The 25,850-nt window shown below is 41.9% G+C and overlaps 1 protein-coding gene and 1 long non-coding RNA gene across 4 annotated transcripts in view; one reads left to right on the top strand and one right to left on the bottom strand.

The window, feature by feature from the left end:
- Positions 1 to 352: 352 nt before the first annotated feature.
- Positions 353 to 25,850, bottom strand: part of Cals (calsyntenin 1) — a 50,144-nt gene continuing 24,646 nt past the window's right edge. For 2 of the 3 annotated variants that reach the window (XM_022855802.2, XM_022855803.2), the window contains 18 exons: positions 19,602 to 19,827; positions 18,437 to 18,493; positions 17,839 to 17,956; positions 17,139 to 17,345; positions 16,719 to 16,820; positions 8,086 to 8,163; positions 7,543 to 7,669; positions 6,843 to 7,051; positions 6,480 to 6,637; positions 6,197 to 6,311; positions 5,929 to 6,050; positions 5,377 to 5,691; positions 5,090 to 5,285; positions 4,628 to 4,708; positions 4,305 to 4,460; positions 4,068 to 4,156; positions 3,632 to 3,867; positions 353 to 3,365 (listed from right to left, as the gene is read on the bottom strand). In XM_022855802.2, the coding sequence (XP_022711537.1) occupies positions 2,986 to 3,365; positions 3,632 to 3,867; positions 4,068 to 4,156; positions 4,305 to 4,460; positions 4,628 to 4,708; positions 5,090 to 5,285; positions 5,377 to 5,691; positions 5,929 to 6,050; positions 6,197 to 6,311; positions 6,480 to 6,637; positions 6,843 to 7,051; positions 7,543 to 7,669; positions 8,086 to 8,163; positions 16,719 to 16,820; positions 17,139 to 17,345; positions 17,839 to 17,956; positions 18,437 to 18,493; positions 19,602 to 19,827 (2,972 nt within the window). In that variant the 3' untranslated portion in view covers positions 353 to 2,985. Of the gene's footprint in view, positions 3,366 to 3,631; positions 3,868 to 4,067; positions 4,157 to 4,304; positions 4,461 to 4,627; positions 4,709 to 5,089; positions 5,286 to 5,376; positions 5,692 to 5,928; positions 6,051 to 6,196; positions 6,312 to 6,479; positions 6,638 to 6,842; positions 7,052 to 7,542; positions 7,670 to 8,085; positions 8,164 to 16,718; positions 16,821 to 17,138; positions 17,346 to 17,733; positions 17,792 to 17,838; positions 17,957 to 18,436; positions 18,494 to 19,601; positions 19,828 to 25,850 lie in introns of those variants that run through there. The other variant, XM_022855804.1, reaches the window with a different exon arrangement.
- Positions 21,667 to 22,753, top strand: LOC147753786 (uncharacterized). The gene is made up of 2 exons (XR_015316094.1): positions 21,667 to 21,882; positions 22,544 to 22,753. It is a non-coding gene; the product is annotated as an uncharacterized LOC147753786 (long non-coding RNA).

The following is a 25,850-nucleotide window of genomic DNA, read 5'->3' as shown; positions in this document are numbered from 1 at the left end:
TATAGAGTCAATAGCCAATCAGTCCTTGTGTCCGCTTTTCACCGCATGCACGAATATTCCTTGAATATTCGCCTGTCTAGCTGTTTCAAGCCTCTACTAGAATCGCCCTTCGGTTCATCAGTTGGTTGTTTGTGAGGCATAAATTTTAGGCTAGCAGCTCTTTTTGATTAGGCTGTTTGCTTATGAGGAGCCCATCAGTACGTTGTGCATATGTCTATATGGGTATATGAACTATTATTGTTCTGACCGGTGTCTCGCTATATTAAGAGCAAGGTAAGGCTGCGTCGAATTTCTGCAAGGAAGCTATTATTTGAATTCTAATTACGTAAGTACAACGATAATACCATGGAGATTTAATTTTGTGTGTCCTTTATAAATAATCAGCTATTCCACTCATAATTATTACCATAATGCTAATAACATATTTCACGTTTGACGCTTCTTTTGCGCATTAGTAGTATAAGAACGGCGCGTAATTGTAACATGCCGTGTAAGTGTAACATTCGCTGTTAATAGTTACTGTTACACCTATGGCTATCTATAAAAATAAACTAAACCCCCCATGATGATATATTCGTACAGGATGACATTCATTACTTGTGCCATCAATAACATTATTATTGATGTAATTATCGTCACTGATAATAGTATCTTGAATTAGCATCACCATTGTTAGGTATGCTTGAGATTCTCACGTCTTTGCTCTAGCTCTTTCCTAGGATGTTGCGAACGAAACAGCTTCGAGAAGCATTTGTTGCCTTTATATACCGCCAGCCATACGGTGGACTTCGCATCGTTCAGCGACTCGTTATCGAAATACATGATAGGTAACGCTTTCGTACGAAGTCAAAGCAAACGATCATTTGTTTTAGTCATTAGCCGTAATAACCAATATATATATAGATGGTTCTTTGCGGGATGCGCTTGCGTGTGTTATTAGAACAACAATGCTTTGCAAGAAAGATATTACGTATTGGAGTTCTGCACCGGCCACTAAGTCGTTGGATAATACGAGCTTAATCATGGGCCGGACCATATTTATCGAGACTCATTGATGACGACTTCATCGCGCCGAAGGTGTCGACCGTTCTACCTGGCAAAAACACTAACCGTCATTTTTTTTTTGCTACGCTAAGGCTGGTCGACGATTTTCGCCGTGGTTTTTGGTGCCCATGTCAAGTATTGCCGGGTTTGTGTTACTCTCAACGCGTACATGTCTTGCGTGTAGCATCTGGTATTGTTAGCTATCGTAATTCTCCTATTGTATTGTTTCATCGGGAAAATTGTCAGATATTAAGGGAACGTTAAACGGAATGGAGTGTACGGTCAGCGGGCGTTTGAATGTTGCTGGGAGATAGGTGTACATGACTGGCTAAGAGTAGTAATAATAATATAATACTAATAGCAGTACTAACCACTATAGTATTTCTTAACACAGGTAAATGGTTTGTAACTCAGGTAACACGTGGTACATCGCTTTGACATTATGAACACTTGTTTTTAGTTTTCTTCTCTCGGTGAGTACCCTTGACGAGGCCATGGCACCGAGAAAGGTAAGAACATCTTTGCATGATCTTTCGGCGTGCAACCACGCACAGCGTGGACTTAATTGTATTTGGCGACAATTTCCTAGCAGACAACATGACAATGACGGCCTAGTCTGCAGCAGACGACGCAGGCCGTTTTCCTTTTTATCGCTCATATTTGAAATGTTCCCGGTACCTAGGTGTACATATGTATATAGACAAGAGTAGTAGTAGTAGTAGTAGTAAATCCATCGGCCGCCCACAATACAACTGACTTGTTCAGTGGCACTTTACATTTTAATAAAGCAGCAGCGCCACAACCGAAACAACCGAACCGCAGGTTAGTAAACATAACTGCCGACGGTCTGCTGAACGAACATGCTCGCACTTTCGGCAGCAGCTGGCAATAAATCTTTACTCGATGATGTTGCATGTTTCGTGCTGTTGACTTGGTTCTTTCTACTAGCAGACGATACGGTAACGGCCAACTAATATCATTACGAAATGGGTAAACCAAAAAATATCGCGTTGGCGTGCACGAACACCGAAGAATCAACTCGCTAAACCGAACGCCCAAGGAGACAAACAATTCGTATTATGGCGATCAATAGTGGACCAATATCGCAATAATCAGAGCATATACCTACATATATGTATCCTTATTATGTTATCATCACCGTCATCATTATATATCTTCATCTTTTAAGTATACCAGCATTGTTAGTATGATACAGTACATAGCCGCAGAACCATCCCTAGTGCCACGCGCACTGCTGGGTGTTTAATGGATGATACGGTGGCTAGAGTAAGCTTTCTGTCTAAGCTTTTTTAGCTTTTACTTTAGCTTCATCATCAGTTTACTTAGGTAAGCTCTATACTCCCCACACGGTTGTAATTACAATGGTATTATTGTTGTATTATATTGTAGTAGAAGACTCCCTTTATTGGATGGAACGCCATGAATATAGACAGACACAGGTGACATCAAATGCCCTAACCAGTTTTAGTGCGATGGTTGAATTTTCCACGGTCGCAAATTTTGTTTTGCTCTCATACTTTTTTCGCTTGCTGGATGCCATCTGGTTTACATTTATGCTGTGAATAAACTGTTTTTATGGTCGAGTAGCTTGGTGGTTATGGTATATAAGTTTTATTTATAGAATAGTGTGGCCCTTATTTCCCATCTGCTTTTGATATTTTATATACTGAAAGGAAACCACTTCAATTAATAATTTGCACTCCATTGGAAGGCCGCTAATATCGCCAGAGCTAAGTTTATTTAGTCGTCTTCTCTATTTTTCATACTGTGATTTGAACCAGCTTTGTAACAGTTGTCGATTACATCCACACTTAGCTACGTCTCTGTGGATGATGGCAATTTCTGACAAGGCTATGGCAACATTAGGTTTAGATGGTGGCCAAAGCTAGCTGGCATGTATGTGTGTGTGCTGCGACGAGTCTAGTTGACAAGGTGTTTGTGGCTTCCACCGTTGCCAGTGCCTGGCGACGCACCTTCATCGTCGCTATCATCGCTGTCGGCACAACTTGAATCGCCGCTGGAGTCGTCTATTGCCATCATGTCGGCCATGTTGTCGTGCGAAGCTATGTTTCCATGACATCCGTTCGCCAGCCCGCCATTACCATGGCAACTATGCGGATCCCAGTCTTCCGAACTGAGCGGGTTAACTGTGATGGTGAGCGCTGAGTCGTCCCAAGCGAGCTGGCCGCCGTTCTGTCCATTCGACGCAGAGGACGACCGTTCGCGACGGTGGCGACGCACAACGGCGAGCATTACGAGAACGGTAACGATCAACCCGGCTACAACTACGCCAGCAATGCCTGAAACAGTAGTACAAATAAATAAACAGAAACAGTTCGGTGCACAGAGCGCCGCTTTTTTGATGGCACTATTTTTATTGTTATTAAAAAAAAAAAATTGTTTCTTCTACGAATTAGACACTGTCAGCTGACTTTCAAGACAGTAAGTAAATACATTAGCATCAATGATATTTTCACAGCGCGGTGAAGTTTTGCCACATCAATGACATTAAGACAAACTGTATTTTTTTTTTAACAATCAAATATGTAATACTTTCAAAACTTACCGACAGACGATGAATTAGAATGTTTGTTTCCATTGTTTCGTAGATGCTGTGCAGCGTGATGTTTGTTGTTGCCGCCATTGGTATGGGCCGATTGTTTGTCTTGCATAAGCTTAGCGGCGACTGGGCTAGCACTGCTACCATGGTTGTTATTTCCGTGGTTACCGCTTGACGATGCCGAGATAATAGCGGAAGGATGAATCACTGTAAGCGTTTGAATGTACTCGTTTGATGCAAACCTGAAAAGTTGGTAAACATTAAATAAGCTCAGGCGATTTATTGGTTCGAAGTAGCTCTCTTGAACGAGTACCTGTTAATAGGGATGATATCAATTAATTTGTAACTGCCTGCTTGCATCCTAGGAAATAGAACATATTTTTTTTTTTTCGATAATTCATAGATATTTTTATTGTGCGTTTTAGAGAAAGCTAAATCTTACCGATTAGCCATTTCATAACATTGAAGTTTGAAGGCTCGGTTCAGGTAGTAGGCAGGCTTCTTGTTCAAGTATGAGATACCGGATATCACCTGAATCACAACGATATAGACGCATCATCAGGTAAATTAGTTAAATTTAAATTATAGAATGTTATTAGTATTGGTATGCCATGTTGGTACCGTATTTAGTCCGGAAATAGCCGAAAAATCACACGAAATGACTGACAAAAAAGTCTACCTTCTGGAAGTTCTCTGCCGGTGCTGGCCCTCTGAGGCGGATCTGCTGGTTCTCTTGATGCGCTGCCCCACCGCTCTGGCCATTTTGTCCACTGCTGGTTGAAGTCGATGAATCGTCCATGGACAGACCCATCTTGTCGAGAACATACTCAGGCACCTATTCAATAGACAAAAATGAACGCGAAAGGTACTATTTGATGATGGCAATCTAGTTGCCTAAATGGTAATTTAACAAGACTTTTTGTGTACATTACGTTGGCCCTATCAAATTTAAACAACAACAACAACAACAACAGTTTCATCACACTCATCAGAGCCACATACCTGAAGAGTTTCGTGGTCGGGGTTCAGGGCGGGGAAGACCTGAATCGTACATGAATCTATATTCTCACCAGGCTGCTGTACCTAGAAGCATAAAACATTCATCAATTAATGCACAGCTGCACTTTTCAAATAGGTTATAGGACTAACGATCCTAAATCCATAGCGAGGTTACACGTGTGCGAAGTAGCAGAAGTTAGAGCATTAATCGACTGTTTAGCAGCTTACAGGCTGAGTGTTCAGTTAAGATTTGCATTGGAATGCTTATAAGATACTTGCAATATTCGATGGCGGTAATAGCTCCCACGGCTCAGAGAGAGAGAGACACAATTTATTCGAATTAAGTTGCTTACTTCTTCAGATAAACAAGGCACGGTGTACATTGATCACCTATCTAATATACACTTACTTTGAAACTAACTAAATAGTTCCTTTGTACAAAAAAAAGAGTCCCGTTTTACGAACCTTAATGTTGATCGTCTCGAATATGTCGACGCCTTCCTTAATAGGGCCATACTCCCGAGCAATGTTGTGCTCTTCGCTAGAAATAGAGACCCGGGCAGTTTGTTCAGCACTGTCCCCAAATTGACCACTGTCAGAACCCTTTACAGCGATGATTGTTTCGACCATTGGCAGGCGTTTGCTTTGTCCATTTGTACACCTGGATGTTGATAAGATCCGCTGTGATTTCTCCCTGTCATGTGCCTATAGCAGTGTATATATATATGATTTTTTTTCCAAAGGCTACTTACTTGACATGTGTGTTAAGCTGAACAAGACGGTTTCCAGGCGTCGGCTGTCTTCGTGAGTTTCTGTACGCAAGACGAGAAATCTGCCTCTCAATGGACTCAACTGAATCTCCTGAGAGTGCCTCAACATCGGAAAGGGCCTCTTCGCTTTCGGAGCCGCCACTCACAAGCCCGTTGTTAGAGTCGTTCGTGTTCCCATCGCTAAATCCACTGCCAGCGGTGTTAGTGCGAACAAGGCTTTCCTTACAGTGGTACATGCATTTCAATACCGGTTCAGGCTCGGTAGCATTATTAAGGATGACAAGATCCGACAGGTAGCTATAATTAGTAGCATTGATCAATGATAAAAAGTACGGAACAGTGGTCACCGTTAGATAGGTCTATCCGGTCGTGTTCGAAAGAAACTAAATGAACCCGCCCTGTAGAGAGTTCTGTCACACGATCGTAAACAGAGATGTGGGCACCTTTTTTTCACAGTCGTACAATATATATAACATGATAAAACACTTTGAATATTTATGCTATGTATGTGTTAATAACTGTGTGAGCACATACCCTTTAAAGTGCATGGCCATATGAGATTGCTTTGCTTGCCAGCAAGCCCCTACCACCGTCGTAGTCTCATTTCCTACGTGAATGTTGCGGTGAATCGGCCAGTCATCGACAATGTCGGCGGCCTATAGAGGGCAAAAGAAATATGCGAGCTAGCAATTGCTTATCCCCCAGCCTCAATCATTCAGTTAGTTTTGGAGGCGGCCGACTCAAACTATAAAACTAATCAGAATATAGTTAACAGCTGTCAAGAGTAGGCTACCGCATTCACCTGTTCAGCAGGACGTCCATCAATGAAAAGAGTCGCCTGATGGTCGCCTCCATTGGCCGCAAGATTGATCGTGTAGTGATGCCACTCAAAGTCGCATACTTCCGACACGCGCCATCTGTCCATCGACGAGCAAGAATGTGTGACAAATGTCGAAAACGAATGTATTTCAAAGTTTATTTTCGGAGGGCTATTGGAAATTTGTATTTTTCAAACTATAAAAAGATCATTTCCTCCTTTCTGTGAGTATTCGCATGAACAAAAAACAAGGACGGTGTGCTTTTACCTGAACTCGGCCGGAAAAAGTTTGTGATAATTAGAGTTGTGCTTGCGAACGAGCAAGACGAGATGGCAGTTATGGAGGAACACCGAGAAGTGGTGACGATTCATCTTATGAGAATCGGAAGTGCATACTACATGTTCCTTCGCTTTTTTGTCCAGATTCTGAAATGGGACCAAAATGTAAGTGGATGGTAATTGCAAGCAAGTTGAAAAGACCGATTTCGAGACCGAGAAAGCAATATACATGTTAAAGCTGTATGTATTAAAACAGTATATTGAGTTAGTTATTTGCACAACAGAAATCTACTATAGGCCATGCTAGTTTAGAATAAACTAGGGAAGCACGCAATACGTTTATTGAACGTACCTGTTCGTGTTTCATCCAGAACTGAACGGCCATTGTGTCGGTCTGATGGAAGGTGTCTCTTGGTAACAGCAAGGCGTTAGTTTTTCCATCGAAGAAGTAGATAGCCGAGTTCTCATTGCCGCGATCTTGAGTCGGAGCCCGCGACGCGCCCGACTTCGAGCTGGACGGCGACGCCTGGTCAACACCCAACAGTGTAGTTAGGGTACCTTCTGTAAGAGTCGCAAATAAGAAAGAAAAGGAAGATACGGCTTTTGAACTAGAGTAAGCGAACTGCCATGAATTCGTAGAAAACGAGAACTGTACTTTTTTTTTTTCTTCAGCATTATCTACTTCCATTTTCGCTTGTCATGTTTCAGGTTTGGTCGAGTATTATTATACTATATATATATACTAGTTGAGAAGCTTAAACCTGGCATAGACCGACTTCATTTCGACTCGAACACGCTGTCTGCAGTCAACGTTTAAATGGAATACCGAATTTAACACTCGGAACGTATAATTAGGTCAGGAAGTTTAATAGGCTGATAGCCTGCTTATTCTGCTTCGCAATGCTTGTGTATAGGTGTTTCTGAACAAATAGGCGGCATGAATGAAATTTACATTTAGGTCTTACAGAATGAGAAGGAACGTCTTACAACAGACTGTGAGCTCTGGCCAGGTTTTGCTCATCGTCCGTCTACGCGATAGATCATAGTTTTACCATTGTTAATGGCGTTACTTCCAGCGTTGCAGAGCTTCCTTTGACTTCGAACCGAATACGTATCGCGATCGCATCCTTTGCCAATGTGCTTCGTGTCGAGCTGAATCTTGGCGTAGATCTCGTCAACCTATGAGGAAAATGTGCAAACGATAATACACATGTAAGTAATCCCATCTACTATCAAATATAACTGGCTCAAAATGGAGATTATGAACTGATGTGCAGAATCTTCATGTGAAAAGTTAAAGGATTTCGGATTTTCAACGTAATCCTTCTAGGTTTTGTGATGAGCACCTTGAAGTTTCGTATGGATGTGGCATTGTGCTAATATTTTATTAAATAACTATTATTATCTTGTAACTGGTTGGGCTGCCGCGTCGCATGCAGCGTGTATAGTCTCTTTCGGCAACATTGCTACTGAAACATTTCAGCTCTAATAAAATCAAGAGCGTCTGTGGTGTATTGTTTGCTATTTGCAATTAGCAAGTTCGTCTACGTAAAGCAAAAGTTGGCCTATTTGGTTTTCTCACTGTTCAAGCTCACCTCACAATCCGACGGGCAAGTATCAAGCTGAGCATTTCCGTAGAGTGACACTGAACCGCCGCCAGCCGAGTAGTCGATCTGCGATAATCCAAAAAGACAATGTACGTCCCTTGAATTTATCAACGTATAGGTATGCGTAATGCTTGCGGAAATTTCTCCCTGCGCTTTATGACTACCATAACGAAGACAGAAACTAGTAGACGTTTGTAAAGAACAACTGCTTTCGTACTACGCAAAGGGTGATTGTGGTCCACTTTAGAAATGCATCGTATAAATCCCATCTAGAAAAATGTAGATCTTAAGTCAGCTAGGTAACGGTTGAAGAACAGTACCGATCATCTTGTTAAACGTTGATTAATCGTTCTCATTGTTTGATGGTAGACATTTTTCTGAAATTGTGCTTCGTAAAGATTTGTACAAATTCACTTCAACCCAGGGAACGAAAGTTGGATCTTCCGTTTAAGACAGTAGTTTTTAGTTGCTATATATATATATATATATATATATATATATATATATATAGCTGCTAGCCCAGTATAGATAGCTGCTACTATCACCAGAGGCGAAGTATACGCTTTAACCTAAGGATTGATCGATTAGCATAGCTCCGCCGGTCTAAATGCATCTAAATAGAGGAAGAATTTTAGAAAACTTTTATCATTAAAAGAAGATTACCTGGCTTCATAAACATCAATTTTTTTCCATGGTCGTAACATTTCACTAACATTCTGGACTAAACCTTGTTGTAATATATCTAGTTGAATCCGCTTTTCAAAATCTCTAAATAGCTTTTTCATTTATAAGTCTTTTTTCGCGTAAAGTGGGGATCCGCGTAAAATTAGGGAAACTCATCATATGCCAAGATAATTAGAAAATAATAGTGTATCGAAGGGCATGGAAAAAATACAGTATTTGAATTTCTAATTGACCTATTAATCCATAAACACACGTTTGGTGAACGCCTGGTCCCTAGTTGGTCGACGAGACGCATTTTTCAGCGTCGCTCTAAACCGAATCCTGACCGGTCGTTTTGCCGGTTGTCCTAGCAAGATTCATTGGGACAGAAATTACTCCTCAGATGCATCCATCAAGATGCACTTGCCATCAAGGCAAGTGTTGGGTAGGAAAGCAACAGTTAATGTCAACGTGATGATCGTACGCGAATCCAAGGTAATGTAAAATTTCTCCCTTGTAGTCTTACGATGCTTTCATCAGTGTAATATAACCGAAACATAAAAGGGACAGCCTGTTTGGTGTAAAAAAGCCACTGATGTATTTTATCATTAAGGTATTATTCTAAGCCCCATATTTTTAGAACATTTCCTGCAGTTGATCCATTATAACGCCAATGGAACCGAGCCGCAACAAACAGCTCGTGCATGTGTAACGGATTCCGTAATGCTAATGCTTTTTAGATTTTGAGAATGCATCATGTCACTCACCACTGGCTCAAGTTCAGGTTCCCAGATGATACACAGTTTTATGTGCACCCTAGGGAATATGTTCATCGTCAACTTGTTTATGTTGCGCACATGCACATCAGTATGAATTTATTACATTTCCATCCTCAAGATCGTTTTCGTTCCAGCCTAAGCCGACTAAATAATTCACCACAGCCATTGACCTGCTGCACCGTCAAAAGGCTAGATGGAGAACAAAATCAACGTTTGGAGCCACTTCTTATGAGATTGAACGTCTGCATTAGTTCGAAAAACGCTACGACATAGTCGCAGTTGTCTTTGTTTTTCCCATTCGCGCCTTTTTTTAATTTTTCCCTTATTTTTTTGCGTCTATTCGACCCTAGTCCTAGCTGCTCACCGACAGAAGCTCGAGATCCAGTGTATATTCTTACATTCTGATCTCTTTTACTCTGCCCTTTTTCTATAAATCTGTCCGGTTCTCTCTGTTTTATTTTCAACCTTACTCTCGTTCGCTCGTTCGTTTGTTCACTGCTCGTAATTAAGCTCCCACCCGTCAGTGCCGCTACGAACTCGCCTTACTAACTTCTCTCCCATTCATGCCGGAACGAATGTATTTTCTATTCATCCAAAATCTATAATAGTGGCAATAGGCGAAGACGAGGAGACAAGCATGCATTATAGCCCCATCGTTTCCGTGGCGGCCGCCCAGTACTCATTTGCTCATCTAACGCCCTTTCTAAAATTAGCAAGCTCCTGCGTAGAACTTCCGTTCGACTGAGTTCAGTGATTGCGTCCCAGCTGTTGTGATTACGGAAGCAACTGCCGGTCACCCACCCACCCAGCTAGGCATCCAAACCAACGAGGTAAGCACTCATTGTGTCGGTAAAACCTAACCAAAGAGCGGAACGAAAGCGTATTACCGTTTGCTCGACCACCTTTCGCCTTGACGTTTATCCCGTTACTTCTAGATATACAGAAGAAACGATAGTCGCGCAGAAATATTGGAAGAAGAAGAAGAACGAAGAAGCAGCAGGTCAGTGGGTAAGCGCCAGCGGCGAATGAGCCAACGGACCAGGAAGTGAGTGCTGGTTTGTCGAAACTGCCGCAAGACTTCGACTGAAGGTCACCGCTGATAATTCGCTGTTCTCGTTCTAGGCATTCACAGCCGGCTCGGCCGCTATCTGCTAGTTGCTCTGGTGAGGCTGATAATATGCGGATGGGGTGTGAAGCACAAAAAAATCGGGGCCAGCAAAGAATAGTCGGTAGACAGCATAAGAAGTGCGTTGCACAGTTGGGTTCCATGCTTCCGTCACCTGTAGTGTCCATAGTTGAGGGTGAATGTGTGACTGCGGATGTCTGAATGTCTCTTTCAGTGTCTCTACATAGCTTTGTAGCGATATTGTAATGTGGAATCGCAACGTTGGGCAAGGGGTCGTAGGGATACTGCGACGTTGGGGTGCTAAGACTGGTCACGGCGGTAGGTAAGGGTTCCTTATTCGTTCACGCACTCGTCTGGGTAAAACGTAAGGCGCAACAATCATACCGATTAGAAGAGGACGGGCTATGTTCGCTCAAAACCAGATTTGCCAGTTGCTGTTAGGAAGGTTGACAGATAGACATAGAGTCAGTATATATATATATATATATATATATATATATATAGTTAAGAGGCACATGAATGTGGCGAAATCACAAGGGGCTGCATAACGGCTAGATAGAAGTCTCGCTGCCTACAGTTGGAAGTATGCAAACTGGGGTATTGTTATATATATATATATACGTTCTACTTCTGCTGTTGTCATAATTTATCCGCGTATGCTTACGCGCCAGTCGCTTAAGTAGTAACGTGTGTGACGAACGCGGCGGCATAGCAATGGGTGCAATAATAATAAAACATCGGGTGGAATCTGGCGGTGTTGAGAATGTGCTTCCGTCATCTATTGTATCATGAGTCCACAATCAACGGGGAAACGGGGACGCAGTAGGAGACGCGGGAGAACGAGATCTCTTGAAAATGAAGTCAGGCATATCAAATTCGTTCTAGCGTGTTATATTACGGCTTTACCCATGCGTGATTGTCAAGTGTGTGACTGCGTGTCGCGACTGGGAATACGTTCGACTCAATTCCTGCTAAGGGGATGATTGTTCTGCAATGTAGACGGAGCATAAGCACTGAAAATATAAATTAAAGTACTGTATCTAACTGAGACACAATACAAACAGAATCCTACAATTCCTACAAAATTAAACATATCCTAAGATCAAATATGACGAAGCCTATTATGCGAGCCCATCTACAATGTACAGCAAAAATAGTAAAACTTATACGGTAGCCCTCGCAATAAACTAGAAAATAAAATAACAGTTCTGGCCGCATGAGCGTACGCTTTTAGGACAGTATTCAATAGCATTGTGCTGTTATTGAAGACCGACAACCAGGTCAATAACCAGAGGGACCCAATGAACTATAAGCTCCCGGCACGTGCTAAAAGGTTGGTAACAACTTGACAACAAGATAACTGTTGTTCTTGTATACGGGCGATGATCACTTCAACAGATCGTAGTTTACAGTGCTTGACGCCCTTTATTTTTCCCTGTTCAACTCCAGTCCTGTTTTGCTGTTCGTTTTCACCATTTACGTGACGATGCTCTCTACCTGCTTGCTCCTGTCTCAGCCTGTTGTCGTCCGGCCGTAATTATTGCTGGTTCTGTAGGCAACGTCACACGACGTCGGAAATCAGGCTTCGGGCCAAAAACCCTAGGATATCGTCCACAGCTAGCGCAAACAGCTGCCGTAGCAACTGCGCTGGTGGCGACATCGCTATCTTTTCCCAGCAATAGTTAATGCATTTCCCGTTTCCGTCTCTCGTACATTGCAATTGGTTACCTTCTCTTAGCTTTGCCTGGTTATCAATGCGAGGTTCATGCTTTCTGCTATTTGCTGTCAAGCAAAAGGGCACACTTGAACTTGTTTGCTGCCAATGTACACCATCGCAATATACGAACGTATTTCTAGCGGTACATCATTTTCATGTACGCTGGTGTATTGCCGTTTTTATTTGTAATAACTGCGCGATTAGACAACATCTGGGCTTGTTTTCGTGCGGGCTAAAGGTGTGTACATAAGTGTGCGAAATGGGAATTTTCCTGGATCAATATTCCGATAAGACGGCTATTTATTATTATTATTATAAGGTTGTTCCAAGAAAAATATCTGTGTTTACAACTATGCGGTGTTTTACTTGAAATTAGGCAACAAATTAATGGATGCATCGTGTATTTGCTATCAATGTTGGCTGCCTGCCTCCCTCTTTAGTCTTAAACGATCCGGTCTGATGTTAAATAATTCATTCAGGCAGTTTTGAAGACCTTCTTCTACATCGTAAAATATACAGTTACGAATTTTACTTGCCAAGCATAGGAGGTTGCTTCTCATGGTAACAAAGAGTCTGGAGAATACGATGGGTGCAAAACAGCTTTTTACTTAGACTCCCACAAGGTAGCCGGGAAAACCTTTCCCATCTGTAACTTGGCGTTGGTGTTACAAACGGTAAACTTGTCCTGTTCATCAAGTATTTTCTGCTGCATTGCCTCATTTACTTGATGCAAGTGGACCCTATTTTTTCAAGCCTTTCCCGATATACAAGACACACCTGCAAGTAAACCATGCGCTTTAAGCGGACGAAGATCTGAGTTAACTGTGGGTGTAAACATCTCTTCCGCAGCTAGCCATCTTCTGTCTGCTTCGATTGGGTGTAGAAACAGCACCTCTCGTCATTTACAGCGAATTCATGTAGAATCTATCATTGTGACCGAGAAAATGAAAATCGGTGTCTTCTTATGCCCTTTGACCAGTTTCTGAACGCTAATTTTTGACACATGCTCATATGTCCGAAATGGTTGACAATAATCAGCCCGTCTTGTCGGCTAATTAGTGAGTTCTTTGTCATTCGAAGTTGTCATAGACTACGATTAAGCGTCTTCCATGTCCAAGGCATAATTTCTTAGTGACATGACAAACCATTATCCTCTCCGTATGGGATTCTTGTTATACACGGCACAAAAGTATTGTCTAGGCTGCATTTGTGGCTAGCGAAAAATTCGGAATAAAATGCCCACAAATTTAACCTCGAGATAGTTGATTTATTAGAACAGTTGATTTATTTTTTAAATTGGATATAAAAAAAAAACGGACAGTGAAAATATTGAAGGGATAAAAAGCATTTAAATTTATGGGCGAACATCACACCTCGGTCTTATGTACTTCATCCACATGATCTAAGCTATCGCTTTGATTATATTGCAGTACATCGATGACTCGCGTCAAATAATTAGATATGATTTATTTACTGCAACTACCGACTGACTGATGTATACATGTCGAATTATGGATGAAGTTTTTTATCTATTCGTGTACGTGTGCTATTGATTTTCGAAAATAGTTCAGTACTCGATAAATCTGTAGACCAAAATGAAAAAGAGGTACAATCTAAACAAAACCAAGCAAGCCCTGTCAAATGTCAGCGGGCAACTGATATCCAGTCAATATGGGTCGATACATCCTGCAGGTTGATTTATTAGTATGATAGCGTAACAAAATCTCCTAAACAGATAATCTTATTGTGATATGGAGAAAAGTGCTCTATCGAAACGTTTTCTTTGTCCCAACCGGTTAACGGGACGGTCATGCTGCTGGTCTTGCCGCTATCCTCGTCGTCTGCATCACTAGTCTTCATCAGGGCGATTCATTGTCGCAGTGTGACTGTCACCTCTTTTAGCCAAACGGGAGACAAGGTCGTTAAGGATAAAAGATGTTTTTCTCGACCAGCCTTACGATTGAATCTGGCGGATGGATAGTAACTACGCGATGCCTATGTAGATCAGCTTCTTTCCTTGTGTATCGTAGTGCATAATGCGAAAGGTTCACAACAAAAAAAGAGCATCGACAGTGTAGTAGCTCCAATCAGACGATATCATATATATATAATAGATAAGCGCTACAGTAAATCATTAACGTCTACAGTATAAACGCTAAAATGTCCTGCGAATGAAGGACATAGACCATGGCGTCCAAGCTGAAGATGAAATCGAATTAAACGCCATATAAAGCAAAAACGAATGTATTGGGCTCAGCATAAAAAAGTGAATGAACATTTGTTAAAATAAAAGTACTTCAGTGCGATTAGCATTAGCTTAATGGTAAGGATCAATATGTACTAATGGGCCATTATTTTGGTAAATCGACCGCGTCTGTCGGTCCAAATCAAACTTTGAGCAAAATCTGCCCCTTAGAATTCGCACATACTAAAATCCCTGTCAACAGGTCTGTTGCAAAAATGGCGAAAATCTATGAAAATATGTGATTTTTGTAGCCCTCGTGAGCTGTGCTCTCTTGTGAAGACTCGTGTAGCAAAACACGAACATAGGTGGTCGGTTATTGCAAGGGGCATACATTTAGAACACTATTATATATAGTGGAGCAAGACCCGTATCAGATCCAAGCGTGTCTGTGTGGGAGATTGAGGGGAACGCTGTCGTTTTTCCATGCTATATTGCTGTTTGCTAAGCTGACTCGCAAAGTATCAAAGGAGGAGGAACGATGAATATTTGGCGGACGAGAACAGAACGGGGCCATGCATCGTGATAAGAGCTTGTTCTGCATGATGCAACGGGCAGCTGAGTGCTTGGTGGCGTTCGTCGGGAGGCCTGTGGTTTTCTTGTACGCTTTGCCGATGTTCGAAATTCCAGCTGCATTCTTCAGCCCGCCAGTTTGCCGCTTTGTGGGTTTACCGCTGCTTTGCTGGCCGATCGAACAGCGGCCAACTACTAACGATCAAACAGCTACGAAACGGGCACCGATAAGTTGATAATGGCTCACGTTGACTCGCTGCGTTCAGTGCGACGTGGTTTAATGCTACGGCACACAACGTTATGCTCAGTCCGAGAAAAGATTGTACGAATAGACTCAATGAGAGATATAACGGGAGCGTAGCCAATGCTGTCACTCGATGCTTCGACTGCCATCAGCCTCTCGGACCTCCATTGCCTTGGGCCTTTACCCCGCGGCTGCCTCTGCACCATCGCAAAGGGACTCTTCTCAACTTTTCGATGCGGTCGTTTTTACATCTACATTAGAAAATAGAAAAAGTAGCGGCCCATACAGCACACTGGCAAAAGGTAGGTTTATCCTCGTTCGTTGGCTGCTTCGTTTGTACTGTATGCGGCAGCTGGTATTATCGTATAGCGCTGTTTCTCTTCTTGCGGTCACGACGCTCCTGCAACTCGCTGTCGCAAAGGGATATATATGTATAGGGTGGATACGAACGTTTCTTGACAGTCTGAAAAGTTCTTATCTCGCATCTGTTTAAGTAGCAAAAGAGCACAATGTATTTACAATGAGATAAAAGACGTACAGTGAGGTCTTTTTTAAATTGTCAATAGATTTTCGTCTCATCCTGTAACTAAAATATCCAATTATTAAGTATGATACATCTGGAAATAGTATTGTATGAAAAACCGCCACACACAGCCGCCATTTTTCTATTTTTTAGTTTATTTATTAGTTCTGCTATTTTTCTACAGTAAACAAAAATAGCAGAACATAACATCTATGATAATAGTACCATGTTCTTTGATATTCAGTAAGCACTCCCTTGGAAGCACGTATAGCACTTTACGCGTTCGCCTGCACTGGCTATAATGGCACGACGGATTTTAACATCCAGTATCCTTTTGGCTTTGATTTAACGCAACAGTTTACCAAACTTTTATTATAACTGAGATATAAGGCAATGATTTCTTCATTTTCCTACTGCACATGTCCCATAACGCTGAGTCATCCCACCATCACTGGCGTAGAGTGGCTTAGTTCGGTAATGAATGGAATATACATATGTGTATGTATATATATATTGAACATAACGCATAGGGGTCCGGCTACATTGACGGCACGTTTTACCATCATCTCCGAGCAGCGAGGAGAAATTTCCTATAAATGGGTTCCTTCTCTCTTCTACCACTGGTAACGGGGCATCAATTATAATACTACGGTTTTGTGTACAGCTTCCCGTTAGCAATTTGCCCCTTTCAGGTTCGTTCTAGTTTGTTCTTCATTGTTTCGGAAACCGAACGAGGACGCTAGAGAATCTGAGCAGCTGCGCACCTATTAATGAGTGGCAAAAAAAACTTCTCAGACGCTAGACAGAAACATACCTGTTGAGCGATGGAGGTCCATTGCATGTGGCATTCTTTCTGGACGGAGATTGACACCGACACAGGCTTTGATGGCTTCATCGAGCAATCATACGCGACCACCTAAATAGCAGAAGAATATTAGCGACAGTCATTGTTTCTGAGTTACATTTGTTTTGCTTATGAGCAAATCGCGTAATCCATCTCGCAGTTAATGAGTAGTATTATCTCTAACACACCGTATATTAATTGAATACTTAATTAATTAAAGACATAACGTGACAAAATATGCCTTTAATTGATTGATTAAATGAATACAATTAAGTCAACGTTGTTTCGATCAATTTTACTATATCTAATGTAGTAATTGTGAGACTAACCATCACCGACTAATGTCATGGCTGCAAAGAAAATGCTGTTGTAAATAGCAATGACACGCACCTCAAAGATGTAATTATGGCTTTCCTCGTACGAAAGTGGCCGAGTGTTGCGGATATTTCCTTCGGGGTCAATCTGAAAGGGTAACTCAGCTGGTTTTTCACCCTCCGGTCCGTCGCGGTCGTTTCCAGAACCAACGTCCGATGTGACAATCTCATACTTACAAATGTCCGATTTTTTCGGCGTACAATCCTTGTCGTGCGCCGTGACCTGTGAATATACTAAAATATCTAGATATCTGGACAAAAGATAGTTTACCTAGATTGTTACAGCAAGGCACCTATTTGTCTCAGAAGTAGCAATATCGTATACCGGCTAGTGTGCAGACACTCACGGCCTGTAATGTTGTAGTGTTACGTCGTTTTTCTAGTAAGGACAAAATCTAACCTAATTACAAAAGTTGCCATAAAGCACCTCGATTTGTGTTGGGCATCAGTCGTCAAAATCAATGTTTGATGGCAGCCCCGAATGCGAAGGACACATGTGTAGTACGCACAAACGCTCATAAATGAATATCGGCGCTATATATTGTTCGTGTATTAATGGTAAATGTAATATTTTCTTTATAACTAGATAAAAATTTGATAGTGTCTATTACTCGAATTTTAGTGCGGGTATAAAGTCGGAGCTTGTTGTCCATCAGTTCGCTAGCTCGCGCCTGCAAATCGAAAGCTACGAAGGCCTTGTTAGTACGGGCACCTACCTGCAGGATTGGTGGCGATGTGTGCATGTGATTTTCGCGAGCCGTTGCCTGATAAGCGCCTTCAGTGAACTCAGGCTCGAATTCGTTTTCGTCTTCGACTGTGATGTGTACCGTGGCACTAGAGACATCAGAACATGTCGTTAACAATTCGGCTAACATAAACAGCCCGAAAACACTAACACATTGGGTGTTTTGGACGTTATAGCTGTCGTCTGCATTTGTCCAATGCATGCTTGCACGACGTTTTCGTGCGAGTATTGGTTAACTTCTATTGTTTGTTCGAATTGCACACTGTATGCACTTAGCAGTCCGTAACCTGCACGAAATGATCTTTTCGATAAATAAAAATGATTTTCTCACACATTTTTCTCTAGCTATTTTTAAATGACCGATTTTACTTTTACACCGTCGAAACGGGCTTCGCGATGTGACGGGACGAAACGGGAATGTGGCTTCAAAGCTTCACTTCTACCTAAGCTGACACAATCAAGTATTTTCAAATTAGGAATTGTCGACTCTCCCTCTTTCTCTCTCCTTCATAGATCTTAATATAAATATGGGAAGATAATGCATAAAGAAAATCACAAAGAAAACTTACTTTCCAACGGGTTTGCTGGGTTCACAATCGTAAGCGAGAAGTTGCAGCCGATAATACCTGAAGTAAACCATTCCAGGTGATTATGTGCACTGTATCAGGTATAATTCAATCTCAATTAGCTTCGGTCAGTAACCGATTACTAGATAATTAACTAGCTTTACTGGATAAGGCTGGATAACATCTGCATCAGTAGCATCTGCTACTGTGAGGTAAGCCCCCTAGGTGTGACCTATTCATTTGCTGTGTCCTGATTGCTTTCGTAAATAACGTATCTGATTTTGAGGTCGAAAGCCGCAGATTCAAACTCAGCGTTAGCTCAAATTCTAACCGAGCTTTGGCTTATGGCCTTTAATATGAAATGAAACTTTCTATAACCAACTAGGTCAATAAAAGTCTGATACTGTTCGATATAGGGCATTCTCTTTTCACTGCGTTCGCGTTCTTTTATTTACAAGCAAACAGCACGTGAAAGTTAAATTCTATAAAGCAGCCAAACGGTATCAGTGAGGTCTTGAGGACACCGGCGGTTTCTCGTTACGTTAGTATCCTACTATATACTAATGGTTGTATATCTATTTTGTCTTTATTTCAAAATACATCCTTACTCCTTCAAACTGATAATGCAATTAGTTTACTTGCACAGTTCTACTCTAGCAGACGAAAACCGCCTGGTTTCTTTCTCTCGATTCCGCGGTTTTGCCTATCGTAATATATTCTGCGCACTTCTTACTGTGGGTTTGCCGCAGACAGAATGCCGATTACGTTCTGGGCAACCAGTCACTATGGTGAGTGAGCGACTAAATGGGTGGCGGAAATCACCTGTAAAGCGCAGGAGCTGCAAAGGCGCCATCACTTGGGAGGTCTCAACTCTCTGCTTTTAAAAAATTGAGACAGTGAAACTTCTGGGTACTCGACAACTCAGCAAGAAAAAAGATCTTCTTAATTGTCTCCTCCAAACGAAAAGTTTTGACAAAACGAAAAGTTGTGCTGATATTTCTCATATGGAAAGAGAACTGCATTTGGATGTATTTTGACCCCAGTAACATCTCGAGATTAACCACAATTTAACTCATTATGACCTTTTAACTAAGTTATATATGCGAAGAGGTAAAGCAGTGGACTGATAACCTCTACATGAATTTGATTTAGCTTGACATGTGCTTACCGTTGCAACTCGCAATTTGGCTCTCTAGTGGGAACAATTTTTGGCTCTTGAGGTTCCTTATCGTCGACGGCAAAAGGTGGGTCATCCTCCCGACCCGAGGATCGTTCCCAACCCAGTTCAAACGAACATGCCTGTCCCGAGCTTACAGACAGTGGAGGCATCACGGTCACAGATCGGGTATTCTCCATTATGAGTGCATGATAACCCGATTGGCCCATCTCAACAGCTGTGAACAAAAAAAAACATTAAGCGTTAAGCAGAGACTTTAGTTAAATTGAAACGCGGCAATCAAGAGTACAATATGCGTAATCTGGCTCCTATCGCATCTTCTAGTTCGCATATATGCCTTTTCAAATTACGTAATGGTCGTCTCGGGTTCTTTTGCAATAGAGTTAAAAGTAACTATTCTGGACTGACTAATCGTCTGTGAAGTATCACCGTTGTTATTAGTTCCGAAGTAAATTGCGGCCGTACGATATAACACGTACCTTTATAAATGCATTTATTGCTAGCTTTTTAAATAGTGCTATCCAGGCAGAACGCCTTGAATTGTCCTCACATTCGTTTAAATACGAATACTAGTTAGCTAGAATACTACGCACACGACTTACTAAGATTCTTCTCGTAACTATACTACCATCACTATAAAAATGGAAACCTCGTCAGTCCATATGTAAGGAGTACTTTCATATCATTTTAGGTCTGACCTGCCATTAGTCACGAGTTAACCTAAACTTCAGAACGAAATTTGCTTTCGGGAGTTGCCCAGTGGTGTGGTCTTATCAGCAAATTCAACCTCGTCATCCGATCCCGTTCAGTCAGCAGTGAAGTCTGAGTTATACGAAGCGTGAGAGCTTTACCCGTCCTCTTGAACTTGCTCTTTATTTTCGTTTTGACTTTTCCGCTCTTCGGGATTTTTTTCTATTCAAAGGACAACAATCCTTTCTTTTCATTTCATCGCCTCGTTATTTGCGCTTATTTTGCGTCCCCCTTATTGTTGTTGTTGTTGTTTCTGCCGTTCGTGCCGCCGTAGTTGCAGGACAAACGAAGTCCTTCATCTTGTTTTTACTTCATCTCTTCCGCCAACAAAAATGCTAACGAGTAAGCGACGAAGAAAACAGACCCGCCGCGTCCAACTCTTCTAAGCAAACCGGCAACAATGATAGCGGCGATGGGACACTCCAAAACACTTCTCTAAGACGTTTTTTCCTGCCATAGTCCTTTCCGTCCGACGCCTAGCCTTTCAGAGATGCTTTAGGGTACTCTTGGGGCTCCCGCATTTTTCCCTGCCCACCCGTCCCTCTGTGTTCAACGGCCTGCGGCCTTTCATTTCGCGCGCTACACCCCTTCTTACTTCCCACTTTTTGAAGTTTCTGTCTTTCAGTAAGCGTTTTTGCCGGTCACCAATTCGCTGTTCAGCGTTACTGCAAGGCGACGGGAACGCTGGGAACAAGTAAGAAAGTGGAGACTGAGTGGAGAAAGAAGAACGATGGGGCAGCAGATAAGAGCGCGCCTGTGTGTCTCCGTGTTTACGGGTATTGGAGGTGTGCTAAAGCTGTCAAATAGGTCTGCGTCTGGTTCGCCCGGCCAGCCCGGAGATTGAACGGAGACGAAAGAGACGACAAAGAAAAGGGCAAGTAATAGAGAAACGATGGTTACGCCACCGAAGACGACGTTGTTGGCACTGATGGTGGAATGGCGGTGCGCCGGAGGTGGAAAGGGAGGTGCAGCAAAAAGATACGTTGGTAAGAAATTAGGCCCAAAGAGAGAAAAAAGTGGAAGAGGAAAAAGCATCGTAAGAAAGAAAGGAGGGAAGGACAGAAATGCACTTTTCTCCTAACCGCTCGACCACCCGCAGCAGTAACGAAAGCTTTGGCTGCTATGGTTTCCGTCTATCCCTCTGTCCATCACCACCCATTCTCAACTCTATCCAGTTCCCAGAAATGGTGCCACTGCTATTCCCCCTTCTGAACTTTTTCTTGCCTCCTGTCTTATCCGGTGTCCTGCAAGCTGCTCAGCTTTATTCGTCTTATATCATACCGTTTTACAGGCGAGTAACTGGATGGTTGATCGGCGGAAAAAAAGACTGGAGACTAATGCTGGAGGGCGAGTTTGCCGTGTCCGGCAACTTAGACAGCATAAGCTCGCTTTTATCGTGTGTCGCTGGGGCGTCTGCTACAGAAGCTGCGGTACCCGTTCTAAAATGCGTTTAATATTGTGGTCGTGAACAAACTTACCCATGAAATGAGTAAAATAGCAAAGTTACTGCACAGGTCCAAAGGTAACACACCCGCACACGCCATATTCCTTACACTAGCAAATGGTCGACCGGTACATTTCAGAGCGATAGATGCCGTCAATTTCGGTGTGTGCAAATAGCTGACAGATAGAGTGTATTGCTAATTGTTACCAGTTGTATTTCAACTACGTTCGACAAAAACAGTAGAAACGAGATACGTGAGGGTTACATAGGGGAATAATGAGGGGGGACAGAAAACTACATTTTTCTAAACGTTAAATAATGCTGGCGAGAATACTACTAATGTGCATATAGAGTGTGAATCATATCTAAGCTAGTGGCACGTAATACACATAGTTTGCGAATAACTTAAAAGTCATGGAGATAATGTTGAAAAAATACTTGACAGCAATGATGTTATTTTGAAAATCTAACACCCGCTGCTGACAACCACATTTCAAGAACAAAAGAGGCAATCGTTTGAAAGTTTTCGACCCAAGTTTCCTGGGCTACCATTAACAATTGGCTAAAAAAACAGCCGAAAATTTTCAATCCATGGAATTATTACCTGACGTAATCCGTTTTTTTTTTTCTAATTTTTTGGCATATTCATTCAGCCCTACTTTAGCTTGAACTCTCAAAACACCATTACTAGACCCATGTCGAAAAACCCATTTTTCATATGTCGAGACTGCGGTTTCAGGTGAGACTTGAACCGTTATACACAGTTCGTTCAGTCACACTGAAGTTTTTCTTCGGATCAAAATGGCTCAGCCTCGACGGTTTCAACAATTCTACAGTTACGGTGGTATTACGTTCGACTTTTTTTTGGCTTCACTTGATCAAAAGTGAACGAGGTAACCACTGAGAACGAACTCACCTTCGCCAAGTAATAAATAGAGTTGTCCGCTTTTTTGCTAGTGTCTTTTACAAGATTTTAAACGTCAAATGTTAACAGGCTATGAAACACTTGCATTATGGTATGATGCTCTATTTGTTGGTCTTTAAGAATGACTATGATGTACCTGCTTATTGTACGTTCACTAGGGGGTGACTGTATGTTATTCGAACTTATAAATGAATGAATAGTAGTTTTGCATGAAATGAATCACGACAACAGACACTTTTGTATAATTTCGAAATCAGAGCGTTTTGCGTCGATCAGTGATCTGCCAATGTACGATTTTCGAATTTAGTACAACAGGCGTCTCTTTGGATCAGAGCTAAGGATGAAAGCAGATGGATTTAGCAACCGTTTTGCATTCCTACATAAAATCAAGGAAAAAAACAATGTATTCACTCATTAGTGAATTTTAACTCTAGATAACCCATTGAAGGCAGATTTAAGAGGGATTTGTCTGAAACCCTTTTAATGCTTTCTTAACGCCACTTATTGTAACCATGGGTTTGAAAGCCTATAGCAAATTCCGAGACTGATCTATTTCATCCGACCAGCTCTTGATTTCATAGCGCGAGGGCTACAAACGAAAACTTGCTTACGTGGCCTTCCTGACGTTTCGTTGGTAGTTATATTTATATTGGACGCTGCTGTGTTGCAGAACTCAAGCTGTCGCACGTCAGCTTACGACGCAAAGTTCGTTTTATGATATACGCTACGTCGATCCAGTAAATTAAGGGGTTGATGCTCCGAAAGTTCTAATAGCATTCGGAACGCGACTATTATGAAGGCTGTTTAGCGGTTTATTGGCCCTGCTTTTTCAAGGGGCCCTCGGTCTGTGCGAGATCATTCTCTGCATGGGAAGAACCTTCCTCTACTTTTATTCTAGCGTTTTATTACTTGCTTTTATATTAATTGAGGTGACGCTTGAATATTAAAGCCTATTGTCGTTACATTTTAATTGTTAGGTAACCACTATATATATATGATATATAATTATAATATAATTAAGTAATAATACTGTAAAATAATAGGTAGATAATTGTTTGAGTATGAGACTGAAGTTTGATTATTTTTTTGGTTCATCACAGGCGTGTGAAGCTAACATATGTGTTTACACCGTGGCAGCTCTCGATTTTATTGACTCAGCTGAATTAGATGAAAGTCTACAAAGAGTAGGATTTCCCAATTTTTTTTTGTGCAAGACATCTCTGGTACCCTTAGTCATTGCAAATTAATAACATTCAAATGAGAGGCTTGTATGTATGTTATAATAAATATATCGTGCGGCCGCCTCCAAATTTACTAGAGATTTTTAACATTTACCCGTTGTCTTATGGCGTCACATTTGTTGATGAAGTTCTCATTATGTCTAAAGCATATGTAATCAAAATGGCAAAGGATACTCTCTTCATATCCAAAAGATACTTGTTATTAGCACGTTCTCTCACATATATATTAATCGCAAGTTTTTTTTTGTTATCTCCTGCGCCCATCTAACGCCAGCTTGATAGCGATAAGCAGTATTTATATATAGTACAGTAGATAGTTTGGATAGTTACTTCTGTGTCTATATGATCGCTGCTCCGGAACTGTGACGCCAACAAGTTGGATAATAACACGACTTCATCGAGCGATAACGTAACTTCGAGATCACCAGCTGACTCATGGACAAAAATGTGTGAAAAAAGCTATGTTGTGAGAAATAAGTGAACGAATAGTTTGGCCTTGTGACAGCTCTCCGAAAAGGGCCGAGCAGTAATGACGTTCGCCTACTTTTTAATCCGCACACACAATAGCTTATTGAATGCTAGGAACGCCAATACGAGCTCAGGCCCTCATCGCCTTCGTATCCGTCCTCTTGTAGAAAAATATGCACGCCACTGTTCGTCTTTTCGAAATAACCCTTCATAGGTTTATACCAAAATTATCATATGTCATCTTATCGCTAGTAACGGTCAAGGCTCCTAGTACAATCGCTTTAATAGTAGCGTTCATCTGGCTGCTTAGATGGTTTTTTTCTGTTAGAACTCCTGGGAAGCTCACATACATCTTTTCTCCTGCAAAAGTTGATCCGCGCACGCACATTTGTGTACACTTGCATTCATATCTTTTTGCCGTCACTAGCAGCAAACGTTAGTGGCTGACATAGCTCGGTGATCTGTTTAAAGCGTTTTTGCTGCTTGATCTCCTGTCAGTTGTTAGAATGGTAGCAAGGTCTAATCCGTTGGTATTTTGGGAAATAGACTGCTGTAACATATGGATACTAACGCTCGGCACGAACGTTTACCCGGCTTAGCTTAATAAATGCCTCTAATGAGATATTTTCTGGTAAAGCGCATTTCTTGCACCATCTGGCGTTCACCAAACTGATTTTAGCTCGACTTTACTCTCATTAAGCTAAGTTCACAACCGGTTATAACGAGTCTTTGAACCAAACAGACCGTCATGATGTATGTCACAAAAAGGCCGGCTGTCAGTAACGACTACTAGGCGTCAACTGGTATAGATGGGCTGGATGAGCTAAAGGTAATGGGAAAACTGTCCCACTAGAGAAGGACGGCGTGAATAAGCGTGGACACCATCCGCGTAAGTGTGAGTGGCATCCAAGACCGTATGTACACGCTACTTGACCGATGATCTAACGAATCCCAAGAAGAAAGTCATCGAGGGCACAAGGCTGAATCCGAGTCGCTTCAGTTGGTTGAATTCTCAATGGTGCGCTGCTAAAATTAAACATGTATGCCCATACCTCCTTCGACAGGGTGCGTCAGCGCCTGCCTTGTTTTAGCAGAGGAACTCAGTCGCTGGCCAAAAGAGCGTATCAAGGAGAAGGACAAACGCACGAAATGCGGCGGGTCCCAGATATCCAAGCTCCGGCAAAAAACATTTGGATGTTAACGGGCTAAAAATTTCTCCATAATCTTATAAAGGAACTGATTTTCAACAAAATCCTATATCATTGAACAAATGTGTTCGCATGCGTGTTTAACTGCCCGTTTAGCAGCATGGCATAATAATGTTTGCTGCCATAGAGACACGCTAAAAGGCCTTCGCGGAAACTCAACTGAGTAATTGTTTTGGCATATCACTTCCCTTCTGCTAAAGGTTA

The sequence above is a fragment of the Varroa jacobsoni genome, unplaced genomic scaffold (genome assembly GCF_002532875.2).
Source record: "Varroa jacobsoni isolate VJ856 unplaced genomic scaffold, vjacob_1.0 scaffold_230, whole genome shotgun sequence".
NCBI classification, from domain to species: domain Eukaryota; kingdom Metazoa; phylum Arthropoda; class Arachnida; order Mesostigmata; family Varroidae; genus Varroa; species Varroa jacobsoni.
This window is presented reverse-complemented; position numbering and strand designations above follow the sequence as displayed.